General features: G+C 45.3%; 1 protein-coding gene across 2 annotated transcripts in view; it reads right to left on the bottom strand.

The window, feature by feature from the left end:
* Positions 1-25,782, bottom strand: part of arhgap33 (Rho GTPase activating protein 33) — a 35,241-nt gene that overhangs the window by 8,804 nt on the left and 655 nt on the right. Inside the window, exons 2-10 of one of the 2 annotated variants that reach the window (XM_045701394.1) lie at positions 10,304-10,395; positions 9,136-9,220; positions 4,831-4,917; positions 4,417-4,554; positions 3,973-4,065; positions 3,351-3,473; positions 2,305-2,382; positions 1,818-1,884; positions 100-156 (exon numbers count right to left, since the gene is read on the bottom strand). In XM_045701394.1, coding sequence (XP_045557350.1) covers positions 100-156; positions 1,818-1,884; positions 2,305-2,382; positions 3,351-3,473; positions 3,973-4,065; positions 4,417-4,554; positions 4,831-4,917; positions 9,136-9,220; positions 10,304-10,395 — 820 coding nt within the window. Of the gene's footprint in view, positions 1-99; positions 157-1,817; positions 1,885-2,304; positions 2,383-3,350; positions 3,474-3,972; positions 4,066-4,416; positions 4,555-4,830; positions 4,918-9,135; positions 9,221-10,303; positions 10,396-25,782 lie in introns of those variants that run through there. The other variant, XM_045701395.1, reaches the window with a different exon arrangement.

Here is a 25,782-nt window from a genome sequence, read left to right as displayed (position 1 = left end):
TGTTGTCCTCATTTCAAGCCAGCCCCTGCAAAACCTTCGACACGCTCTGTGGAGACTGAATACTCATACAGTAGTGATTGATTGATTGCGTCTGTTTACCGGATGTAGGAGAGGGAGGTCCTGGTGCGCTGGTGTTAGAGCTGGCTGGATCGCCATCTGGAAACACAAACGTCACTCAATACATCTGACATTGATCTGGTGACACAGTGCAGGTGTACAGGACATTCGGAAAGTATTCATACCCCTTGACTTTTTCCACATTGTTACGTTACGTTTAAAAAAAAAATATATATATATATATATATATATATCCCTCAAACTACACACAGTACCCCATAATAACAAAGCAAAAACAGCTTTTCATAAATGTTTACAAATGTATATATATATATAAAAAAAAAATGAAATATGACATTCACATAACTATTCAGACCCTTTACTCTGTACATTGTTGAAGCACCTTTGTCAGTGATTACAGCCGAGTCTTCTTGGGTATGACGCTACAAGCGTGGCACACCTGTATTTGGGGAGTTTCTCCCATTCTTCTCTGCAGATCTTCTCAAGCTCTGTCAGGTTGGATGGGGAGCGTCGCTGCACAGCTATTTTCAGGTCTCTCCAGAGATGTTTGATCGGGTTCAAGGTCGGGCTTTGGCTGGGCCACTCAAGGACATTCAGAGACTAGTCCCGAAGCCACTCCTGCGTTGTCTTGGCTGTGTGCTTAGGGTTGTTGTCCTGTTGGAAGGTGAACCGTCGCTCCAGTCTGAGGTCCTGAGCGCTCTGGAGCAGGTTTTCATCAAGGATCTCTCTGTACATTGCTCCATTCATCTTCCCCTCGATCCTGACTTGTCTCCCAGTCACCGCCACCGAAAAACATCCCCACAGCAAGATGCTGCCACCACCATGCTTCACCGTAGGGATGTTGCCAGGTTTCCTCCAGAAGTGATGCTTGGCATTCAGGCCAAAGAGTTCAGTCGTGGTTTTATCAGACCAGAAAATCTTGTTTCTCATGGTCAGAGTCTTCAGGTGCCTTTTGGCAAACTCCAAGCGGGCTGTCATGTGCCTTTTACTGAGGAGTGGCTTCCATCTGGCCACTTTACCATAAAGGCCTGATTGATGGAGTGCTGTAGAGATGGGAGAACCTTCCAGAAGGACAACCATCTCCACAGAGGAACTGTAGAGCCCTGTCAAAGTGACCATCGGGTTCTTGGTCACCTCCCTGACGAAGGCCCTTCTCCACCGATTGCTCAGTTTGGCCGGGTGGGCCAGCTCTAGGAAGAGTCTTGGTGGTGCCAAACCTCTTCCATTTAAGAATGATGAAGGCCACTGTGTTCTTTTGGTACCCTTTCACAGATCTGTGCCTCGACACAATCCTGTCTCAGAGCTCTATGGACAATTCCTTTGACCTCATGGCTTGGTTTTTGCTCTGACATGCACTGTGGGACCTTTATATAGACAGGTGTGTGCCTTTCCAAATCAAGTTGTAGAAACATCGCAAGGATGATTCATGGAAACAGGATGCACCTGAGCTCAATTTCAAGTCTCATAGCAAAGGGTCTGAATACTTATGTAAATAATGTCTTTCTGTATTTTTTTTTCTTTATTTTTTTACCTGTTTTTGCTTTGTCATTATGGGGTATTGTCTATAGATGGATGAGGAAAAACATGTATTTAATACATTTTTGAATAATGTAACAAAATGTGGGAAAAGACAAGGCGTCTGAGTACTTTCCGAAGGAACTGTATGTGATAATGTACAGTAAGTGGGATTCAGTATGGTGGTGTCATAACGAGTGTGTGTGTGTGTGTGTGTAAGCCACCTATTTTAGCGGCGGACTGAGGCTTCTCGTTGATGAGCTCCACACACTCACTGGGGAAGAAGCCCACCTAAAGTGGGGAAAGACCATCAAAGTAACTGAGGATGACAAGCATGGACACACACACACACACACACACACACACACACACACACACACACACACACACACACACACACACACACACACACACACACACACACACACACACACACACACAAATAGCTTACACATGATATAGGTTAGAAAACAAGAGCAAATGAGTTAAAAGAAAAGTAAAAGTTCAGTGAAAATAGAGAACAGTGAAAGAAAGAAATAGAGGGAACAAACGAGAAGGGAAAAGGAAGTACAGAAACATGGAGACATGAGATAGTGAATGTAGCCATCAACTGTTGTTCTGCAGCGGGACTCTTTAGAGTGGGTGGGGAGACAGGCGTGTGCATGGGGGAGACAGGCAGTGGTGGAAGTCTCCAGTAATTGTGTCGTGTACCTGGAAGCCATGCTTCCCCCTCCACCAGTTGGAGTCCTCTTTGGGTGGCATATCAATTACAGACAGGATGTCTCCCACCTGGAGAGACACACACATTAGACAAAGACATTAAACAACCTCCGACTTCAGACAAAGTCTACAGGCAAACGAGCCAGATGACTTCATTTAACATCACATACACCATCCCCCCCCCAAAAGTACATCAACACACATAATACAGCCTCGGCAGTCAAAACACCAGCCCCAAAACTAAACATTATCCAGACACAACAAGCTGGATCAGGGCATAATGTAGTCCTGCCTGATTTGGCTTTACTCCACTCACACTTATTTCAGATAACAGATAAGGAGAACAGATGAGAAACAGTTGCCATTGCTCACCGGAAGGAGGACAGGACAGAGAGGAGATAAGAGACAAAATGAGAGTGAGATGGAAAGAGAGAGAGAGAAAGAGAGAGATGGAAAGAGAGAGAGAGAGAGAGAGAGATGGAAAGAGAGAGATGGAAAGAGAGAGAGAGAGAGAGAGAGAGAGAGAGAGAGAGAGAGAGATGGAAAGAGAGAGAGAGAGAGAGAGATGGAAGAGAGAGAGAGAGAGAGAGATGGAAAGAGAGAGAGAGAGAGAGATGGAAAGAGAGAGAGAGAGAGAGATGGAAAGAGAGAGAGAGAGAGAGAGAGAGAGAGAGAGAGAGAGATGGAGAGAGAGAGAGAGAGAGAGAGAGAGAGAGAGAGAGAGAAAGAGAAAGAAAGAGAGAGAGAAAGAGAGAGAGAGAGAGAGAAGCGCTAAAATGTGCCTCAGTGTTTGGGTCACCCCATTCCAGGGTGCTCTGGCCCAGAAACAGAAAGAGGAGCAGTATGTAGAGCAGTAGGAGAAGAGGACAGGAATAGACAGAACAGGAAGATGGAGGAGGGAAAGAGAAGGAAAAGGAAGGTGACAGCCAAACAGAGAGACCAAGGCCCAGACAGAGGTGACATAGAAATCTGAAAACTATGATTGCCACTAATGTAAATCTCATTTGGTTCTGTGTATCCCTGCAGCAGCTCCATACCTCAATGGAGATCTCGTCGCTGGCCTGCGCCGTGTAGCGCTTGATGACATGAGCAGCGGCGATGGCGGGAACGTTGAGCGAAGCTTCCTCTTTCAGGAGGAACCGATTCCCACGGTTGTCAATCTGGGAGGAACAGCAAACACAAACCTCTGTTGTTTTACGGAATAGACAGGCAAATAATTACACCCCTTTCTCAATATCCCTTAATTATAGTAGTAGGGCTAAAGCACAGGTGGTAAGACAAAGCCTGTCTCTCTCTCTCTCCCACTCTTCTTTGGTCTTCCCCAACAATTGTCTTCTTTCTCTGGCCAATTTCTTATGTTTCCATGTTTTTACAGCTTATTCTCACCTTCACTCTTTCTTACAACATCTTTGGGGGAGGGGCAGCCCCACTCCTTTAAAGAAAACATTTAAAAAGCAGTCCCACTATGTTTTATTTTTAGCTTTATTGAAGAGATAGTACCACCTTGTGAAAGATGGGGGAGGGAGAATCAAAAGGCAGTGGGCCAGATTCGAACCCATGCTGACTCTGGCATATACGTGAGCCGGGGTCAGCGGCTGTAACCACTGGACCACACAGTCCACTCTCTTACGTTTTCTAAAGATACTTTAATAGTCTCACCTCCATCCAGGTGAGCACAGGCCCACAGTTGAGCTTGTTGTCCACGATCATGGAGAGGCGGCTCAGGTACTCCGACAGCAGCGGGGTGAAGATCTGATAAACAACAAAAGCAACTGACACAGGACTTTTAACACACAGCTACTGTAGGAGCCGACAGCCATTTACAGACATCTACTCCCAGATACCATAGATGAAGACAGGTGACCCAAATATCAACACCTGCTAGAATCAGAGAACAAATGTGTAGAGACAGACAGGTCACAGACAACGATGACTACATAACCTCGATGAAGGTAATTTCATGTCATTCTCAGAGGTCTTCATGCTAACCCACATCGGTACCATCGACCTCCATTCAGTACAGAAAAAAATTCTACAGCTAATTCAGCCAGAATGCTACATAGCCCCCCCCTCAACAAATAAGCTCTCCCAGTCCCCACTCACCTCTACCCTGTCCCCGATCTCGCTGAGGGGTGGCAGGGGCAGCAGCTGGGAGTAACGCCGGTCGTAGATACACTGGTGGAGGTGAGCGTCCAGAGTACGGAACTCCTCATAGGAGCGCCGAACCATCCACGTCTTAGCCTACATCACACAGACAGACGGAGAGAGACAGAGAGAGACAGAGCACGCGAGAGGGAAAGAAGAGGGGACAGAAATATTCATGTGAGGAGGAGAGCAAGGAAGGGGGGGGATAAGTCAGTCAGGAGGAGAGAGGAAGAGAGAGGGGGTAATATATTCCCACTCTGTCAAAGTGTACGTGTTGGTGTGAATATGTCTGGGTTAAATATAGCCCTGGCAAGGAGATGTGCGAGCGTGTGCGCGTGTGTTTGGCGAGGGTATGTGGCCGTGGCCACTCACCTGGCAGGACACCTGCACCAGGAAAACCAGGTCTTTGGCAGAGCCCGAGTTCCAGCTGGCATCGCTCTGCTCGTTCGCAAACTGCAACTGAGGAACAGAAACACACACATACTCAAGCATGGGTCATGTGTGTAGGTATAGGATACTGCAAAACACCCTCCTATACCTACACACACGATCAGGATACATTATATCCAGGGAAATCTCAATCCTTGCCTGGTACCTTTTACACAACCTCCCTCCTAGTCACCCAGATTCTGCATCTTCTAATAAAGTAGCCAACTAAATCAGAGATCTTTCAAAATGGCCGACAACATCTCAGCCAACAAACAGTATTAACGTTTAATGGACAACGCAGAGAAAGCTGTGAAAAGACATGCCTGCTAAACTAGTGACATCAGAGCCATGTGTAGCTAATAGAAAGCCTCGGGTGGAGCCGTAGGACCCCCATGGGGTTCTGGTGGCCCGGATTTACAAACAAGTGGGCTTCTACAAAGAAGCACAAAAGGAAAAACGGTCATGTGTTTTTTTTGTCTTCTCTCTTTTTTGGGGAAGAGGAGGAAGAAGTGAGGGTGGTGTTGAGGCTCCAGGCGGATTAAAAGAGAAAATACTTTCATCTGAAATGAGACCGGCAGTGTTGTGGACCTCGGACCTTCACATCACATTCACTATGACTAACGCCTCAGAGAGAGATACACAGAGAGAGAGATACACAGAGAGACAGAGAGAGAGAGGGATAAAGAGGAGAGACTCAGTGGAAAGAGGTAGAAAGAGGGGGAAAGGAATAAAGAGGAGAGACTCAGTGGAGAGAGGTAGAAAGATGGGGAGAGGGATAAAGAGGAGAGACTCAGCCCTGGAGATGTTGCTACTCTCATCTCTCCACTGTGCCCACCCCCTTCCACATCTAGCCCACAGTCCCGACGCATTCTAACAGGAACACCCACAGTCCCGACGCATTCTGAAAGGAACACCCACAGTCCCGACGCATTCTGAAAGGAACACCCACAGTCCCGACGCATTCTGAAAGGAACACCCACAGTCCCGACGCATTCTGACAGGAACACCCACAGTTCCGACTAGAGGTCAACCGATTAATCGGAATGGCCGATTAATTAGGGCCGATTTCAAGTTTTCATAACAAATCGGTAATCGGTATTTTTTGGCCACCGATTTGCCGATTTTTTTAATATTTTTTTTATTTACACCTTTATTTAACTAGGCAAGTCAGATTAAGAACACATTCTTATTTACAATGACGGCCTAGAAACGGGGGTTAACTGCCTTGTTCAGGGGGATTTGTTTTTGCAACCTTCGGTTACCAGTCCAACGCTCTAACCACCTGCCTTACATTACACTCCACAAGGATTAACAGGCTGACTACCTGTAACGCGAGGGCAGCAAGAAGCAAAGGTAAGTTGCTAGCTAGCATTAAACTTATAAAAAACTATCAATCTTAACATAATCACTAGTTAACTACACATGGTTGATGATATTACTAGTTTATCTAGCGTGTCCTGCGTTGCATATAATCGATGCGGTGCCTGTTAATTTTCATTGAATCACAGCCTACTTCGACAAACGGGTGTTGATTTAACAAGCGCATTTGCGAAAAAAGTACTGTCGTTGCACCAATGTACCTAACCATAAACATCAATGCCTAACAGGAATATTTAGACTTAGTCACCTGTTAGATAAAATACGGAACGGTTCCGTATGTCACTGAAAGAAAAAAACTTTTGTTTTTGAGATGATAGTTTCCAGATTCGACCATATTAATGACCCAAGGCTCGTATTTCTGTGTGTTTATTATATTATAATTAAGTCTATGATTTGATAGAGCAGTCTGACTGAGCGATGGTAGGCAGCAGCAGGCTCGTAAGCATTCATTCAAACAGCCCTTCGCTGTGCTTCAAGCATTGCGCTGTTTATGACTTCAACCTGGGTGGGTATAATTTGTGGAACGTTCCAACAGGAATCTATTCCAAAAACTTCGTAAATAACAAGGTTTCCAAAAAACAACGCATACAAAGTTGTATAGCGGCAGAATAAGATACCGGGTAGTGAGTGGTCTATTTCATTGCGTTTTTCACTCATCACGTTTATTCTGAAAAATGTCTGTTTGCCTATGGACAAACATTAAGAATAAGCTACGTGGTGAGTTGATGCCTATTCGGCAGCTAGTTGGCTAGGTTTGTATGCGTTGCTACTTTGTATGCATTGTTGGTTGGCAACTTTTTACTTTACGTTTTTTTGGAACAGATTCCTGTTGGAACGTTCCACAAATTATACCCACCCCTTCAAGCCTATCAACTCCCAAGATTAGGCTGGTGTAACCGATGTGAAATGGCTAGCTAGTTAGCGGGGTGCGCGCTAATAGCGTTTCAAACGTCACTCGCTCTGAGACTTGGAGGAGTAGTTTTTTCCCTTCCTCTGCATGGGTAATGCTGCTTCGAGGGTGGCTGTTGTCGATGTGTTCCTGGTTCAAGCCCAGGTAGGAGCGAGGAGAGGGACGGAAGCTATACTGTTACACTGGCAATACTAAAGTGCCTATAAGAACATCCAATAGTCAAAGGTATATGAAATACAAATCGTAGAGAGAGAAATAGTCCTATAATTCCTATAGTAATATAATAACTACAACCTAAAACTTACCTGGGAATATTGAAGACTCATGTTAAAAGAAACCGCTAGCTTTCATATGTTCCCATGTTCTGAGCAAGGCACTTAAACATTAGCTTTCTTACATGGCACATATTGCACTTCTACTTTCTTCTCCAACACTTTGTTTTGCATTATTTAAACCAAATTGAACATGTTTCATTATTTATTTGAGGCTAAATTGATTTTATTGATGTTTTATATTAAGTTAATATAAGTGTTCATTCAGTATTATTGTAATTGTCATTATATATAAAAAATAAAATCGGCCGATTAATCGGTATCGGCTCTTCCGGTCCTCCAATAATTGGTATCGGCGTTGAAAAATCATAATCGGTCGACCTCTAGTTCCGACGCATTCTGACAGGAACACCCACAGTATAGACATGCGGTAACACACACACACCCACAGTACAGACATGCGGTCATACACACACACACACACACACACACACACACACACACACACACACACATGCAGTACAGACATGCAGTAACACACACACCCACAGTACAGACATGCAGTAACACACACACACCCACAGTAACCCACAGTGAGACCTGTATTGTGAGGTCATTAGGAGAGTCTGTCAGTCCAGTTCACATGTGATCATCACTACAGTAACATTACAACATGAGGCTGGGGTTACCGTCACTACAGTAACATTACAGCATGAGGCTGGGGTTACCATCACTACAGTAACATTACAGCATGAGGCTGGGGTTACCATCACTACAGTAACATTACAGCATAAGGCTGGGGTTACCATCACTACAGTAACATTACAGCATGAGGCTGGGGTTACCATCACTACAGTAACATTACAGCATGAGGCTGGGGTTACCATCACTACAGTAACATTACAGCATGAGGCTGGGGTTACCATCACTACAGTAACATTACAACTTGAGGCTGGGGTTACCATCACTACAGTAACATTACAGCATAAGGCTGGGGTTACCATCACTACAGTAACATTACAGCATGAGGCTGGGGTTACCATCACTACAGTAACATTACAGCATAAGGCTGGGGTTCTAATACAGGCCTCTGGAACATCCATAAGGACCTACGACGTTAGTAATAGACATGGCTAAAACACACTTCATTTACAGTCAGCCAAGCAGGACATCTTTGTAGTTTACATTTCTAAAATGGGCATTTTAGCCCACACGCACAGTCTTGTGTCCAGTCTAGCTACCTGTCCCAGACCTGCTGTTTTCAACTCTCTAGAGACAGCAGGAGCGGTAGAGATACTCTGAATGATCGGCTATGAAAAGCCAACTGACATTTACTCCTGAGGTGCTGACCTGTTGCACCCTCAATAACCACTGTGATTATTATTATTATTATTTTTGACCCTGCTGGTCATCTATGAACATTTGAACATCTTGGCCATGTTCTGTTATAATCTCCACCCGGCACAGCCAGAAGAGGACTGGCCACCCCTCATAGCCTGGTTCCTCTCTAGGTTTCTTCCTAGGTTTTGGCCTTTCTAGGGAGTTTTTCCTATCCACCGTGCTTCTACACTTGTATTGCTGGCTGTTTAGGGTTTTAGGCTGGGTTTCTGTACAGCACTTTGAGATATCAGCTGACGTAAGAAGGGCTTTATAAATACATTTTATTGATTGATTGTCAAAACCTACCTCGATGGAGCCAAACTCCACATTGTCATAGTGGAAGTGGGCACAGTCAACGAGCTTAGGGAAGTGGCCTTTCACAACAGACAGCCTGAGATAGAAACACACACAGCAGTCAGATTAGATTAAATAACAGCATTATACAGTCACAGAGTGTCACAATACAGAGAATCTATTTGTCTTGAACAGCAGCAGACCAACACTGTTCTAACATTATTGCAGTAGTAGAAGCCCTGTATACAGTCTGTCTGTTTGGGTGAATTAGTAGGCCTACACTTAGGTTAGCAGTGAAGTTCCAGGACAAACAAAGCTGTAGCTATGGGAGCTTGACAGTGACCGTTGGTTCTCGTTTGAACAGAAACCACCCTGAGCAGACTGCTTTGCATGTCCCTACTCTCAAAACGCACACACTGGCTGTGGCAGTTCCATTGCATGGTGATTTTTGCAGCTCGATGTTTGTCATGAATCTTGCCCTGCAGGCAGAAGAGAGCGATTTCTGCTAGATGGGCCAGCTGCAATGTCAAATTTGGCTATATTGTAAAAATGTATGAAAAAAAAAAATGCGCTTTTGGTCTTAAATTTAAAGGTTAGGCATTAGGTTTAGCGGTGTGGTTAAGGTTAGGTTTTATGCCAACCTGCGGTGACCAGGGCCAGACTTTATCAGTGACATCACTCACTCCTCTAAGCTTCACATCACATAAACCTCACCACAGCCAGAGGGAAATGAAACTGGGGAACTTCCTGTTTCACAGCACTGCGTGGTCTGTAAGGGCAGTTCTGAGGTTCCCTGTATGTGTATAAACTTCTCTCCGACCCGGGTCTCCACAGAAATGGTTTAATACCTGACAGGTATGTCCATACAAGGGCATTCATCACAGAGCACAGCTACAAAGTATAGTGACCCTGAAATACTACAGTATATAAAATATACACCCTTCCTCTCAGTCTATGCTTGGCATCCCTTGTCTGGCACCAAAGTTCCATCGGTGCCTAATGGTTCACATTTCACACCACTTCTGCGTCCTGTAACTACACTGCAGTCACATTTCCCTCGTGCAGGTCAGCAGTGTACTTGTTCCACCCTCTTTAAAATGATCTTTATCTGTTCCAATCCACCCTCAGTGAAATGATTAAGACCCAGAGGGCAGTGTGCCAGTCTTAGTGGCAGTATCACCTCTTGCTCATCTTCCCCTTCAAGTTGGCAGTGGTGCCCACGGAGCGGGTAGCGGGCTCCCCGGAAGTGTCCAGATTATCGGTGCTCCAAGCCTTAGGGAGGGAGATGAGGAAAGAGGAAAAAAACACAGTTAGTAAAACACAACAGTCAGCAGGCCACGTTACATGGTGTCTGTCTGTCTGTCTGTCTGTCTGTCTGTCTGTCTGTCTGTCTGTCTGTCTGTCTGTCTGTCTGTCTGTCTACAGGGGTGGTGGTCAAGACTGTACCTCAAAGGGAGATGGGGAGGAGACGAGTCTTAAGACATCAACCAGGAGATATCGAGATATCTACTATAGTCAAAGTATGGTTTATAGGCTACACCATCTACAAAATCTCTTCCTTCTTGACGGTGATTTGACTCGGTCAAAGCAACTTCCTCAGCCCCATGACGTCCCTCCTGACTACAGTACGTAACATGCAGAAGATACTTACACAAACCCAGCACAACTAACACCACTGCAGAGGACAGAGCAAACTGTAGTAGTGGTAGCTGTGTGATTCTACTTCACATGCTGTAGCCTATATAAGCTGTTAGTTAGTAAATCCCTGTCCCCCTGCGCGTATCCAGTCCTTCCTGTCACTGACTCAACAGCAGGTGGAAAGACAGCTCTTACTGTCACACGGTTCACACCTTCACAGGCCTTACGGCAAGCCAGATACACACCCCTCCTCTCCCTCTGGCTTTAGGGCTACCTTCACTCATCTCTAAAACCAGCATACAGCCATGTAATCGTCATCACAAATGAACGAAAGACAAATATTTGTCCCTCTTTCCCTCCTTACCTCTTTCTCTCAATGTCATTATCCACCTCCTTTCCATATTATCCAGCTGATGAATGCAAACACACAACACACCCACTCCTACACAAACAGGTAGCAGCACTGATGAGCTGTCAACCACCAGAGGGAACGAACATCAATCACTCACTGTGTGTGTGTACGTAAACATGCCATTTTTCACACATGACCAGTGTATATTACACCCATAAGGCTTTGGTAGAGGCTAACTGAAGTCATTTGTCTGTGGTCAGGGAAATATGTCCCAAATAGACTCAAGAGGCAGCAGGTAGCCTAGTGGCTAGAGCGTTGTTACCGAAAGGTTGCTGGATCGAATCCCCGAGCTGACAAGGTAAAACCCTGAACAAGGCAGTTAACCCACTGTTCCCTGGTAGGCCGTCATTGTAAATAAGAATTTGTTCATAACTGACTTGCCTAGTTAAATAAAAATAAATAAAATAGGCAGGGTTGTCACCCCCATGAGATGAATTGGTGACAACCATCTCCATTCACAACATAGACAGTGAGAAATGGTTTTGCCCAGATGGGGGGAGGATGAGATGGGAATTAGGCTAAAAGTATGTGGATGAGTGACTCCTGATTCTCCTTCAAATACTCAAAATGGGATCAAAAATCAAAGCCCCATGTTCAGAAGCTAAAGGCCTCTACCTGAACAAGTGTAATAGAATCTACCGCTTTCTCAGAGAGTTGGCCTATCTTACAACGTCTCACTCTCACATGCCAACAGCAACTGTGACAATAACAGACTGGATACAGTTTGGAAGGGTGCAAGCCAGGTTCAAGATCAGATTCTCCACTACTCGGCCTGTCATGGGCTCCTGCAACACCTTTAAAGGATACAGCAATGAAAACACCTGGGCTTTTAAAACCTTCCCAGTTGTGAATCACTGTGATTGGGGACAGTGTGTCTGTTCACTGGTTATTCCTCAGCAGAAGCAGAGGATGCAGAGCTGGATAGAGTACTGCAGCTCCAGGGGAAAACATCACTCCTCAGAGTACTGGCCTAGGATCAGTACTACTCCTCCCGGGACTGACCTTACCCACACAAACTGGTCCTGGTCAATCGCTTAGGGACAACCGACACCCTCACCGTTCCTGGGAGAGTGAGTGGGAGAGTGGGCGAGCGAGCACCTGGCATAGGCTTGCTGTGGTAAATTGAGCCTGGACAGCCCTGCTTCCACCTGGTGTGTGTGTGTGTGTGTGTGTGTGTGTGTGTGTGTGTGTACGTGCTCAGCGGGGCCCTTAGAGGCTGAAAGCACTGGGGCTAAACTGGGCACAGCTAGGCTTCATCAGAATACATCAGAGCTGCATCACTCCAGCATTGAGTGTATCACACACCAAGATGTGTCTGTTCAGCCCTCAGTACAGCCCGGCCCCTCAGCCTCGACTCAATCCCTCTGACAACGTGGCAACAGCAGAGAAGCTCAACGAGCTGAGAGTCCATCATTACAAAGCAGGGGATAATGTATTTATAGACAAGAACCCTGGCCTGTATCCAGTCTGCACTGACTGTCTGCAACATGCATTCATTCCATCTCCAACATTCTAAAACCTTAGTTCACCACCCGACTGGTACATTAATGGATGCTAAAGGTCCTTAGCGGAGCACGTAGAGGACCCCGTCATGTCGTTGCTCTTCCAGTAACTCCATACCCCTCTTCACTCTACACCAGGCTAGAGTTTCACGGGCAGCCGGTACGGAACAATAGGCACCTGAAACTGGATCTGCCATGGAAGCCACCGCTCCCAAACAACAGTTAGCTAGTCGGTCAGAGACACAGGCAGGCGGTCAGAGCAGAGCAGGATCCACACACAGCCTTCAGGGACAATACCAGCCGTTAATCCTAAGAGACTAGGCTCTAGTAGGTATTGTTGTACAGCAACAACACAGAGAGGTCTTCTTCAGACCAAATCCACAGACATGAGAATCCTAATGGCATTCAGGCAGGGTAATAACACCTGCAGGCATTCACTCTCACACCCCCTCATTGCTTCCACAGCAGCCCTCTTTCTCTCCACCTCCTGTTCTCTACCTTCTGCATCCTCCTCTTCTTGAACATATTGAGGACCCTTCCTAACCCTTTCAAGGGGGGCGGGGGTTATTTTTAGATGTTGGTGTAGTCCATCTCCAGTGCTATGTATCTCCTCTGTCCATCACCGTCGGTCTCCCATGGTTACCTCCACCCAGCCATCACTGTCCCTTCTCAGTGCATTCTGCTCCGAGGGACAGGTAAGTGGACCTAGCAGACCTGGCGGTTACGTCTGTGTGCACAGACACATACTGGACTGTTGAATATTTCATGGTGTGAACACACACAGCGATCTGAACCCTGGGCCATTGCCAGAGCTCAGGCTTCTCAGCTGTTCTGTGACAGGGGCAGGAGCCGGACTGACGGGTGGTCGGGCGCTTTATAGAAACGCTTGGTTTCCTTCCTAATCTATCCGGCGACAACTGCCAGTTACACAGGGCAACAACCTCCACATCATAGCAAAACCACATAAGGGGGCTATAAGAAGGTGTCATGTTTAATGCTTCGACAAGGCCAAGAGGAGGGAGTCTTGGTGGTACGGAGAAGAACTGTATAGTAGGCTGACCTAGAAACCGTGTTGTGTTGAGTCTAGAGGATCCAGCATGCTATAGAAACCCCCTCTCAGTTTAGACATCTTTAAATGATAAGCCCTGGTTCTCTCAGTAAGGCCGCTGTCATCACATCTCACCTCATAGTTTGAATGTTTGTGCCCTGATCCAACAGCAACAGTCCATGTAATGCATGCCTGGTATTCCAGCCTCTCTTTAGGGACCGGGAAAACAGGAACTCTGATCTCGTTTGGGAAGAGCGGCTGCAGTTGTTCAGCACCGTGTCCACCCAGTGTCCACCCAGTGTCCACCCAGTGTCCACCCAGTGCCAAGCAGTGTTGGGGAGTAGTGAACTACATGTAGTTCAACAAGTAACTGAAACTACCACCAACTTCAAAATGTAGTTAACTAAATTCCAATCTTGGTAGTGTTTTAGTACATAGTTAATTACTTTTTTTGTTGCCATGTAGCGGTGTAGCTAACTACTGGAACTATACACTACTCTTCTTGCAAATAGAAAAGAAGATATGGCTGAAGTAGACAAGAATTTCCTTTCTTTTTTGGCATCAGCCCTTCCCCTAATTCTCATTTGAAAGACAGTTTTTGTGTTTAATATGCACATTCTGTTATCTTACTTCAGAGAGATCTGTTTTAACAAATTGTAGTCAATGACATTTCAGATTTTGATATGATAATTTATCACAAAGTAGTTTGGATCTAGTGAACTACTTTTTCAAAGTAACTCTAGTGTAGTTTTTCATCCTCCAGTGTGAAGTAATTGGTAGCTTCGTAATCAATATTTTCAGAGGATCTTCCCCAACACTGGTACAAAGTCATCCATTGCTGGGTAGTTTCTGGTCCATAACTATGTGCCATAATGAACATTTCCCATTGTTCTGTGGCAAACAGTGCCACAGAGACATGACCACCATGGAGACATTCAGGGGAACAAGACAAAACAAGCATGCATACTGTACAGGCCACAGAGATAACATAGATAGAATGTCTCCCCAGAATAGCAGATCACTCACACCACACTGGGTAAAGCCACACACACACAGACGTTATCGTGCTGACGACATACAGAGGTTGACAATACTTGTAATAATTGTTAACCGCATGCACAAATATGTATATTTACACACATGTGCAGACAGACCACCACACCACACATAGACAGGCACAATACGTACCCACAGACATGAAGAGGTGCATACAGACAGTTTGGGTAGACGGAGACTTACCAGACATGACTGTCCGGCTCATAGCGCGTATAAACATGGTGCATTTCCCAACCCACTGGGGTCACGACACTTCACACAGAAAAAGAAAACGAAGGAAGCACGTTTCATTTCCGTCCCTTCATACAAGAGTCTTATTGTGTGTAGACAAGAGACAATACACTCTAGACTGCTTCCTTGAGGGATTTGAGTAAGTTGAGTTCAAAGTTGATTCCGGAGAGAAAGTCAGACTTTTGTTTAGCCAAATTGTTTGAGGGTAAAAAATCAAATCAAAACATAAATAAATAAAAACAATTCTATTGAGCTTTGCTGTAACACCAAGTGGCCTGTGTTGAGAGCTGGAGCGAGAGGACTTGGCTGACTGTTCACGCTCCATCAGAAAGAGTCAAACCTTAACCAACCAGCCCTGATTTAACGTAACAAGGCCATGCATCAACACCACTGCTCTGAAAGCCTTCTCCACTCTGACACAATTAAAAGATCACTTGATTCCCACACAGAATCATCCCTCTAATAGTACCATCTAACCCATAACCCAGAGAGAAACGCATCTCAAATGCCTATGCTGGTTTTGAATACTCCTCTATGCTGACAACAACCCTTGGTATTTCGATAAGTCAGTCACATACCATTTCTAACAGGCTAACCTGTGAGGCTGTCAGCACGGACAGCATCATTGTGCTTGGGCTTTCCAGTATTACAACAGAGTGAAGTGTTGTCACACTGTCTGTGTCTCAGGGGAGTTGGCTCATCTAGTTAGTTGGAGGTGGGAGAGGCGCAGACAGACATGGGTCACACACAGGGGTCAACATGCTGAGGAAATGGGTTAAATGTGACAGTTTTGTTCCTTCTTTACTAGGCCTAAGTCATGTGTGTATATAAGATTTGGCGTGGCTATGCTGTGTGTTTGAGTGTGTAGGGGGGTGGGCTTGAGGTTCAAGGCACATTAGAAAAGTATCAAAGAGTATCAGTGAAGCTTTCTCTGGGAGGGGGAGTATTCTGCTGCTATGTAACAATGCCCCTAAAAAAACGTACAAAAAACAATGCCATTGATTTGAATGTGTGTGTAGGAGGGAATTCTCTGCAAGTGAATCTGCCCAATGATCATTCCATTATAGCCTCTGCCATTCAACTCCTACAACGGTCCCAAGTCACATGGTTAGGCTTAGTAAATGTAGGGAGTTGGGCTAGGCCTACTCTACCCTATGAATCACACGAGTGAGGTTGTTCCATGAACCTTACTAAGTCACAGGCATGGAGTGTGTTTAAAATGTTCACTAGAGTCAGTGGGCAGCCTGTTGGTCTGTGCAGAGCAGACGTTGGTGTTTGTGATGTGGGAAGTGAGGCTCCATGCTTTCTAGTCAGCCAGAGCCTTACCAACAGTTGCCGAGATCTTCCGTCATGTGGGCAGCATCGCTATGGTAACGCAGCGTGTTTTTGCATGTCAGGCCGTGAGAGGGAGATTGTGTGCTTTCTCGCGCTTATAAAAGGACTGCATGGATAAGATTTAGGTGGACAGGATGTCAGAGTAGGATAAGAGATTGTGTGTGGATGTGCATGCTAGAGTGTGTGTGGATGTGCATGCTAGAGTGTGTCACAGGGAAAGAAAAATAATGGTGTGAGAGCCTGATTCAACTACTTCTATCCTTGTGCGATTGAGAGGGTTTAAGCAGGATCAAATGTGCTTGACTGTGTGGGGTGAACTGGACGGTGTGTGTGCAGGGGTATGTGAGCAACATGAGTGTGCGTTTCTCTCATTCCTCTACTGACTCTGAACTTGACACAGAAGTTGGTATAGCGACAGTGGCCAGCAACTCTCTCATGCCTGTAGGTGTGTTGAGTGAAGTGGGTCTCACACACACACACACACATATGCACCATATACTTATTAGAGGTCGACCGATTAATCGGAATGGCCGATTTCAAGTTCTCATAACAATCGGTAATCGGTATTTTTGGCCACCAATTTGCCGTTTTTTTTGTTGTCACACCTTTATTTAACTAGGCAAGTCAGATTAAGAACACATTCTTATTTTCAATGATAGCCTAGGAACGAGGGTTAACTGCCTTGTTCAGGGGGTCGGGATTCGTTTTTGCAACCTTCCGGTTACTAGTCCAACGCTCTAACCACCTGCCTTACATTGCACTCCACGAGGAGCCTGCATGGCAGGCTGACTACCTGTTACGCGAGGGCAGCAAGAAGCCAAGGTAAGTTGCTAGCTAGCATTAAACTTATCTTATAAAAAACGATCAACCTTAACAATCACTAGTTAACTACACATGGTTGATGATATTACTAGTTTATCTAGCATGTCCTGCGTTGCATATAATCGATGCGGTGCCTGTTCATTTCTCATCGAATCACAGCCTACTTCGACAAACGGGTGATGATTTAACTAGCGCATTTGCACCAATGTACCTAAGCATAAACATCAATGCCTTTCTTTAAAATCAATACACAAGTATATATTTTTAAACCTGCATATTTAGTTAATATTACCTGCTAACATGAATTTGTGTCACTTCTCTAGCGTTCCATGCAAGCAGTCAGGGTATATACAGCAGTTTGGGCCGCCTGGCTCATTGCAGACTGTGTGAAGTCCATTTATTCCTAAAAGGCCGTAATTAATTTGCCAGAATTGTACATAATTATGACATAACATTGAAGGTTGTGCAATGTAACAGGAATATTTAGACTTAGGGATGCCACCCCTTAGATATAATACGGAACGGTTCCGTATTTCATTAAAATAATAAACGTTTCGTTTTTGAAAAGATAGTTTACGGATTCGACCATATTAATGACCAAAGGCTCGTATTTCTGTGTGTTATTATGTTATAATTAAGTCTATGATTTGATATTTGATAGAGCAGTCTGACTGAGCGATGGTATGCAGCAGCAGGCTCGTAAGCATTCATTCAAACAGCACCTTTGTGCGTTTTGCCAGCAGCTCTTCGCAATTCTTCAAGCATTGCGCTGTTTATGACGTCAAGCCTATCAACTCTCAAGATTAGGCTGGAGTAACCGATGTGAAATGGCTAGCTAGTTAGCGGGTGCGCGCTAGTAGCGTTTCAAATGTCACTCGCTCTGAGACTTGGAGTAGTTGTTCCCCTTGCTCTACATGGGTAACGCTGCTTCGAGGGTGGCTGTTGTCGATGTGTTCCTGGTTCGAGCCCAGGTAGAAGCGAGGAGAGGGACGGAAGCTATTCTGTTACACTGGCAATACTAAAGTGCCTATAAGAACATCCAATAGTCAAAGGTATATGAAATACAATTCGTATAGAGAGAAATAGCCCTATAATAACTACAACCTAAAACTTCTTACCTGGGAATACTGAAGACTCATGTTAAAAGGAACCACCAGCTTTCATATGTTCTCATGTTCTGAGCAAGGAACTTAAACGTTAGCTTTTTTACATGGCACTTATTGCACTTTCACTTCTCCAACACTTTGTTTTTGCATTATTTAAACCAAATTGAACATGTTTCATTATTTATTTGAGGCTAAATTGTTAGTATTTATGTATTATATTAAGTTAAAATAAGTGTTCATTCATTATCGTAATTGTCATTATTACAAATAAATAAATCAACGGTTTAAAAAAAAAAAAAAAAATAAAATATATAAAAAAAATAATAATAATAAATACTAAATAAATACAAAATAAATAAATAAATTAAAAATAAATAATTTAAAAATAATAATAATAATAATAAAAAAAAATAATAATAATAATAAAAAAATCTGCCCAATAATCGGTATCGGAAAAATCATAAAATCGGTCGACCTCTAATACTTATGACGACTGAAAAACAACAAGCTCAAAACCACTCTGCATAAATCAATCCTGACAAATCTCTCATAACTAAATCCCTGGCAAGCTATTATTACGATGATTGTTTTGTCTCTGCCTCTCTGCTCAGCAGGTGTCCTGGATCTTGACCCCAAAAGAAGACAATAGGATAGAGGGTCAGTCAAGCAGAAGAAGAGCCATTTGTTATTGTCCCCTTTCTCCCACGGTCAGTAAACCGCCCACTCCAAGCGTCGCTGTCTTCACAGTCAAGGAGTCTTGGGTCTGTCCTCTTCTCGTTTGGCTTGGGTTGGTTGTGTGGGGTGGGTTTGGCTTGGTTGGGCTTGGTTTGGTTGGGTGGGTTTGGCTTGGGTTGGTTGGGTGGGTCCGGCTTGGGTTGGGTTTGGCTTGGGTTGGTTGTGTGGGGTGGGTTTGGCTTGGGTTGGTTGTGTGGGGTGGGTTTGGCTTGGGTTGGGTTGAATGGGATGATGATAACGGGAAAACCCAGAGGAAAAAGCCTGGCCGCATGTTCCATCAAACATAGATAAGAGGAAGACTTCTTCTGTCTTCTGAGTGACAACCTTGCCAACAGAGAATACTACAGCCCAAAAGGTGAATGTCTGTTTGCGTAACCCAGCTGCTCCAACAGTTTGGCTTGTTGTCTAAAACTTCCCCTGCTACTCCTCCATGCTCCATCCCCTGCTTCTCTCACTCCTCCATTTCACTCACTTTCTGTATGAAAGAGGACAATGAGAATCCCCCACACTTTTCCACCCTTCTTTCCTTCCTTCCTTCCCTCCCTCTTTCTCCAGGGGGAAGAATAGGTTCAAAGAGTGTCCTTTCATGCTCACTCTCTCCCTCCTCCTCTCTTTCGTTGCGACCCAGTGTAATAGAAGTGTCAGCCCCTCTTTCTCTGAGGACTGAATAAGTGGGTAATGTTGGAAGACGGATCTTGGGAAGAATTCGGGGGAGGCGGGGTGAGGAGGAACGGCATCACAAATCTGCTCTTTTCGTTATTGTCATCATCTGCAAGTGGTCGCGGCTGGGCTAATGTGACGTGAATGGGCCAGTGTGGGCCAAGTACAGTCGTGGCTACAAGTGGTGATCTGTCACGCCAGACACACTGCACAGGTGGAGGGAGGGGGTGACAGAGACAGACAGGGACTGTGTTGTTCAAATCCAGGGGCTACTACGGTGACAGGAGCTTGGGGACTGGACATGGGGGAGAAGCATCAGCCTGGATCCAGACACGAGAGGTCAGGGGTCAAGTCATTCAGCAGTCACAACACAACGCTAGACTGCACATGATTACTTTTCATGTTTCACGCAACATTAGGCCCCTTGGTTATTGATGTGGTATGCCATCACTAACACTGTAGAGGTGTACCATAGGGGTGCTTCCTCTGTCTCTGAGCCTCAATACAACTTTACTGGGAGTGTGTTTATAAGGCATGAGCTCCGTTAGCGCCCCCCACTGCCCTTTAACCTTCCACAGAACAAAACAGGCCTTCCCATTCAGCCATGCCCCACCATCCCCTCACCTCCTATAGATCCCACCCAACCCCCAACGACACCCCAAAAAAGGAACCGGATTCACCCATCCATCCCTCCCTCCCTCTCTCTCTACGTACTCCTTCAGGCTAATGCAGCAAACACTGCCCCCCAAATCTTCTTCCATCTCCCCGAGTTGGCATGGGAAGCCATAGCGAAGGCTAGCTGAGATGGAAGGCTGGGGAGGGTCAGGGCTGTGTAAGAATGGAGCAAGGTGGGCTCTATCATGGACATTCCAGAAGAGGGTCCCTGGGAAACAGACAGTCCCCCTGTCACCCCCCACTGCCCGTTACCCAAAAAACGCCTCTCTGGGAGCCCCGTCCTCTTTCTCCCACGCGACAGGAAAGACACGGAGCCACCGGCAGCATACTAAACACCAAACACTGCCCTCATCCCAGCTGCAGCCACGTGAGATAGAGAGACACAAGAGAGGGAGAGAAAAGACTAAAAAATAAAAAAGTGGGGGAAGAAAGAAGTAGAGGAAAGAAAAAAATAAGAGGGTGAATTCGTCAGAAGCCTGACTATTGTAAACAAGTGTGTGGTGTGTGTGTAGCGAGACGTGAGGGACAGTGGACGAGGGGGCCGTTTGTGTTGGTACGGAACAATGTGGGCATGGCTTCAGAACAGATGTTTCTATAGGGGCAGACAGCTGGCACCCAGAGCATCTGACTGCAGCGGAGAGAGAGAGAGAAAAACCATAGAGGAATGAGGGAAAGAGATAATGGCTGAATGAAAACACTAACAGGAAAAAACCTATCCATGGAGCCGAGGTCTGGTGGGGGAAACAAGGTCACCAGCCACGGTAAAGGGGAGGGGTTCTGAAGACATGCTTCAGCAGTGTGGAGGATGTCAAGGCAACATGAAAGATTTTAAACTATAGAGCTAGTATGTATAGTATATGGACAGACAGAGGGCTACACTCCATGATAGTGACTTGGTGGCTGTACTGCATAGGCAGGTATGCAGTCTGTTTAGTCAGTGTCTCTTCAAGCTGCTGTATATGGGCTTGGACAACCAGGATATGAATCATAATGCAAAACCGGTTTGTAGGCACTAACTGTACTGTAAGTCATGGATAGAAGGGTGAACCCATGAGGCAAACAGATATTGGCAGAGCACACATTCCAGCCTCCAGGCCAAAACAGACAGAGAGGAGTAGTGAGAAGGGAAGAACGTCGTAGGTTTGTAAACATATTAATGTACTGTAAATAAACCATATATGATCGTACACAGTATTAGCACAGAGATCTAGAGTTAAGCACCCATTAAAGAGTCTTTTTCCATTTCCAGGGTGAGTAGTGTGTGTGTACGCATGTTGGGCGTGGCTGGTGCTGGCTGGCTTCTCCTCTATGAGGGCGTTAGAGGAGATGATGGGTGACAGGGCGTGAGGCAGTGCCCTCGCCCAGACCAGCCCTTCTCCGGCCTGAGGCGGGACTCTGTGACGCCCCTTGGCCCCAAGCTGTCAGCAGCAGCCCTGTGAGCCCAGTTCCAGCTCTCTAGCTCCAGCCGTTCAAGCTTTAGGCCCTGGGAAAGGGGTCAGGGACAGTGTCCCCAGTCAGGCCTCTTTAGCTCTGCTCACAGCTCACCTCTCTAGACCTACCAGGGATCGAAGATCCCTTTACTATTCACATGGCATGAGGAACAGCAGTAAGTGCCTGGTAATATCATAGTGATGGCTCACATGAGACGCAGCACCTCTCTAAAGGGCCGGCTTTGAGAGCAGCTTGAAAGATGCTCAACATGTTATCATGCTCAGCTAAACAGCCCCCAGGCTGTAGCCTAGCGGTAATTCAATTCACCATTATCACTGTAGGAAAAAATCATTTTCATCGAATAAATAAAACTAGCAGACAGCTAGTTGAGGTGATGATCTGCGTTGCGTGTCGGTTAGGGTTATGAGTCCATAACAAAGCCTACACTAGACTACATGCAGCCCGCACATTTTGGCGATCTGCTTGAATAATATCCCACAGAATAAAGCACACAGGACAAACAATAGGCGTAGTAGTGCTCCGAGGTGGTCAAACTAGATCTTTCTAAACATCTGTCCTCACGGTGAGTCCACATGCAAGGGGAAGTAGAGACGAGCAGAGAGCAGCACTGAGCACACAGGACTGTCTGACCGTCACCCCTGACAACGAGCTGTGCGCTGCCTAAACCAGTCCCCCCCCCGCCTCTCTCCACATCCTCATTTCAGCTCAAACATAAACCGCTTGCTTTGTGACTGAACGTTGTTGTTAATGCAGCCAGGCTTGTTTCGTTTCTCAGTATACGGTATGTGATAAAATAATGATCGGTCAGTGAAGAACCAAACCAGTGGCTAATGACAGAGGTGGTGTGGCCAGTGTTACAGAGTCCGTAAGCAGCCATTGATTTGTGTGTGTATTGTGTTTGTGCTCCATTACAGGCAGATCCACACAGGTGTCTATCTCTAGGGAAGAGAGAGAGCGAGCAAGAGATGAGGGTAGAGAGAGGAAGGGAGTAGGAGGCCCTCACAGTAAACAGGAAGCGATGGAGAGGATTATTGGTGGGCGTGGCCCTGCTGTGCCAACTCTCTTTTGCTTTTTACCTTTCTCTCCATCTTCCTGTCTAGGGTCTCTTTCTATCCCTACCCAATTTGTACATTGAGGACATCTTTATGTAATTTGTGCAGCCCAAGTGGCAGGGGGGAAGGGAATAGTGGAATACAATGTGAGGTTATGTAACAACAGCAGTGCAGATTCTGACAAACATCAAAATCAACCATTCCTCTCATGTTTTCTTGCGATAATAACGCTGGTGCACCGAGGACAGGGAGTGTGTGTGTGTGTGTGTACTGAGGCACTTCCCTTACCACTCCAACTCCTCAGATCATCAATGGTAGCAAGAAGGGACAACAGCTGGGAACAATCTTCAATAGGATTAAATTAGCCAGAGCACACCAGAGCAACACAACTAACATGGGACATGATGCATAAATAAAAAGGATGTATTCTTAGAGAGTTCCTTTCTGTACAGTATGAGCCCACTATCATTCAGCTGTTGGCAGCTACAGGCCAAGCACTTCGTTCTCCTGTTGGCAAGTGAGCATCCTTGGGGAGCATTTACATTAAATCAAGTGTGTTGAAAACAACTAGCATTTGAGTTCAGTTGGGGCTGGGATAGGCTAATTTGTGCTGCAACGGAAGTCTAATCTTTATAATAGTCTTACTACAAATCCAAATGCGTACAGAAAAACTACATATACACACACACACATTGCGCCAACAACCCAAAGGAAGCAGAATAACTCTTGTTCAGCAAATGTAATGTCCAACCGTAAAAGGCTCTTAACACAACATTACCATCAGTCTGCATTGATTTTCCTCTTACTGAACATTGCAAGTGACCGTACATGAGACGATTAAACGGAAATCAATTAGGTATGTAGCCAGTGAGTCCATCCAACAGCTGTAAATAAACAGTCTGTCCGAAACAAAGACACAAACACAGTATTTTTTCTGTCTCGGTCTCAGTCGCTCAGTATGGTATATATACACACACACACACACACACACACACACACACACACACGGTCTCAGGCCCTCAGTCTTAGTCTCATTCAATCTCTGAAACACACAGCTCCTGCCAGACAGAGTTATGAAGATGCTGGGTTTGTAATTAAACACCTTGATCGCCCACTGCTGCTCACACTGGAGGCAGAGCTAATCCTCAAACTGACTATTGGGGAGAGCAGGCCAAGATAAACTACACCAGCTGGACATGGAATCAGAATGACAACATTCTTGGATACTGGAAAGGGTTCAGACTAGGGAGGTCAACGTAACCAATGGGTCTTGAGATTGTGAGATGGAGGCTAAACTATAGCCTTGAGCGAAGATTTAGACTCAGGACTGACAACACAGTAATGCTTCTCTAGAACATGGAACCAACTATCTATCTATCTGAAGCCAGTGAGTCTATCCAACAGAGCCACAATGAAGACCATAAGATTTAGTTCCATAAAGGAAAAAGCAGTAATGACACACATGCCTTGTTTGGCCAGGCATTAGAGAATACAGAAACATAAAATAGGCCTGGCTATTCCTAGTTTTCCAGAGGAAAATGTAATGTACAGTCTGAGAATAAACATAGGTGACATAATCTGAAGCTAAGCACCAGTTCAGCCTGTTTCAGCTGTAACATACTGGGTCCACTGCGGTTGGGTAGATTAATGACGGACTGATCATTAATGACAGAAATACCCTGTGCTGTGGCAAAGAGCCAGTCTTGGGACCTAACCCAAATTACTAATTGTCAGTCTTGAGAGCAGGATACTCGTGGATGGAGGGGGATTTGTATCCTCTTATCATAAACCACCATATTCTCTGGTAGAACGACCTGTTCCACTGGTATGCAAAACCCATGTCTATTGCAAACACAGCTGTATGTAAGAATAATGACACGTTCACGTGCTAGTCGGATATAGGATGTCGGACATTTCCGAGTTTCCTAGTTCTGACTAGCACGTGAACGCGGCATAACTCCAGGGGAGTAGACAATATATCAAAATGGAGTTGGCAGGCCAATCACTCCATTCAATCAAAGACAATTTCAAGTTGCACAGCTATGACTAACCATCAAGACTAAAGCGCTTTTACCTTAGGAAAACATGAAGTCAGTGAAGTGATGTTATATTGCGAGACGACAACACAGCGTTGGAACGGTTTGAAGTGTTACTTCATCACGCTGACGCACAGTTACCTGGAACCGATTGTTTTCCCATTGGACTAACGGTATCTACACGCCGAGAGGGACATTAACAATGTTATATCTGAAAACGTTGCAACTAACATAATACAACGTTAATTGTATTATGTTGCGCATATAACATTCGTTTCTTTAGTACTAATTTAAAATCATATTAGCTACATGAGTATGCCGTGCCGTTATGAGAATAACGTTAGTTGGAAAAGAGCTGCACGCTGTTCATCACTGTGGCTTGCGCGCAATTAATGAAATGGAAGCCCCGGCCGGAGTAGACAAAAGATGGTCAGTTTTCAAAACTGTTTTGAGCTGGCAATCTAGCAACTAACAAGGCAATCATAATAATATTAGCTAGCCTTGCTAGATTGTGTTAAACGATGACACGTTGTAGACAGCACGTAAATATTCGAATTAAAGCAAGTGATGATGCCCAGTAAAACCGAATCACCCTTTCTGGCTGACAGACAACACCGCCATTCATGCTTGCGTTTCAAGGGAGGGGCGCGCGATGTGGCTAACTGGAGCTAGCAAGCAAACTAGATGAAATAAATAACGTAACTAACGTTAGTTAGCTAAATTGAGCTAATAAACGGCATAGCCACACGGGATCTGGCTTTATAGCATTAGCTATAAGATTTAGTTCGTTGGTCAGATAAAGACAACAATATCAAATGACTTGAGCGAAACAGTGACAGGCCAGGGTTCAGCAGTGTCCCTGTAACTAATGGCAACAACGGACTGGACAGCATCTTCCG

This window comes from Salmo salar, chromosome ssa02 (assembly GCF_905237065.1).
Source record: "Salmo salar chromosome ssa02, Ssal_v3.1, whole genome shotgun sequence".
NCBI classification, from domain to species: domain Eukaryota; kingdom Metazoa; phylum Chordata; class Actinopteri; order Salmoniformes; family Salmonidae; genus Salmo; species Salmo salar.
Note: the sequence above shows the minus strand (reverse complement) of the source record. Positions and strands in the feature narration are given on the sequence as shown.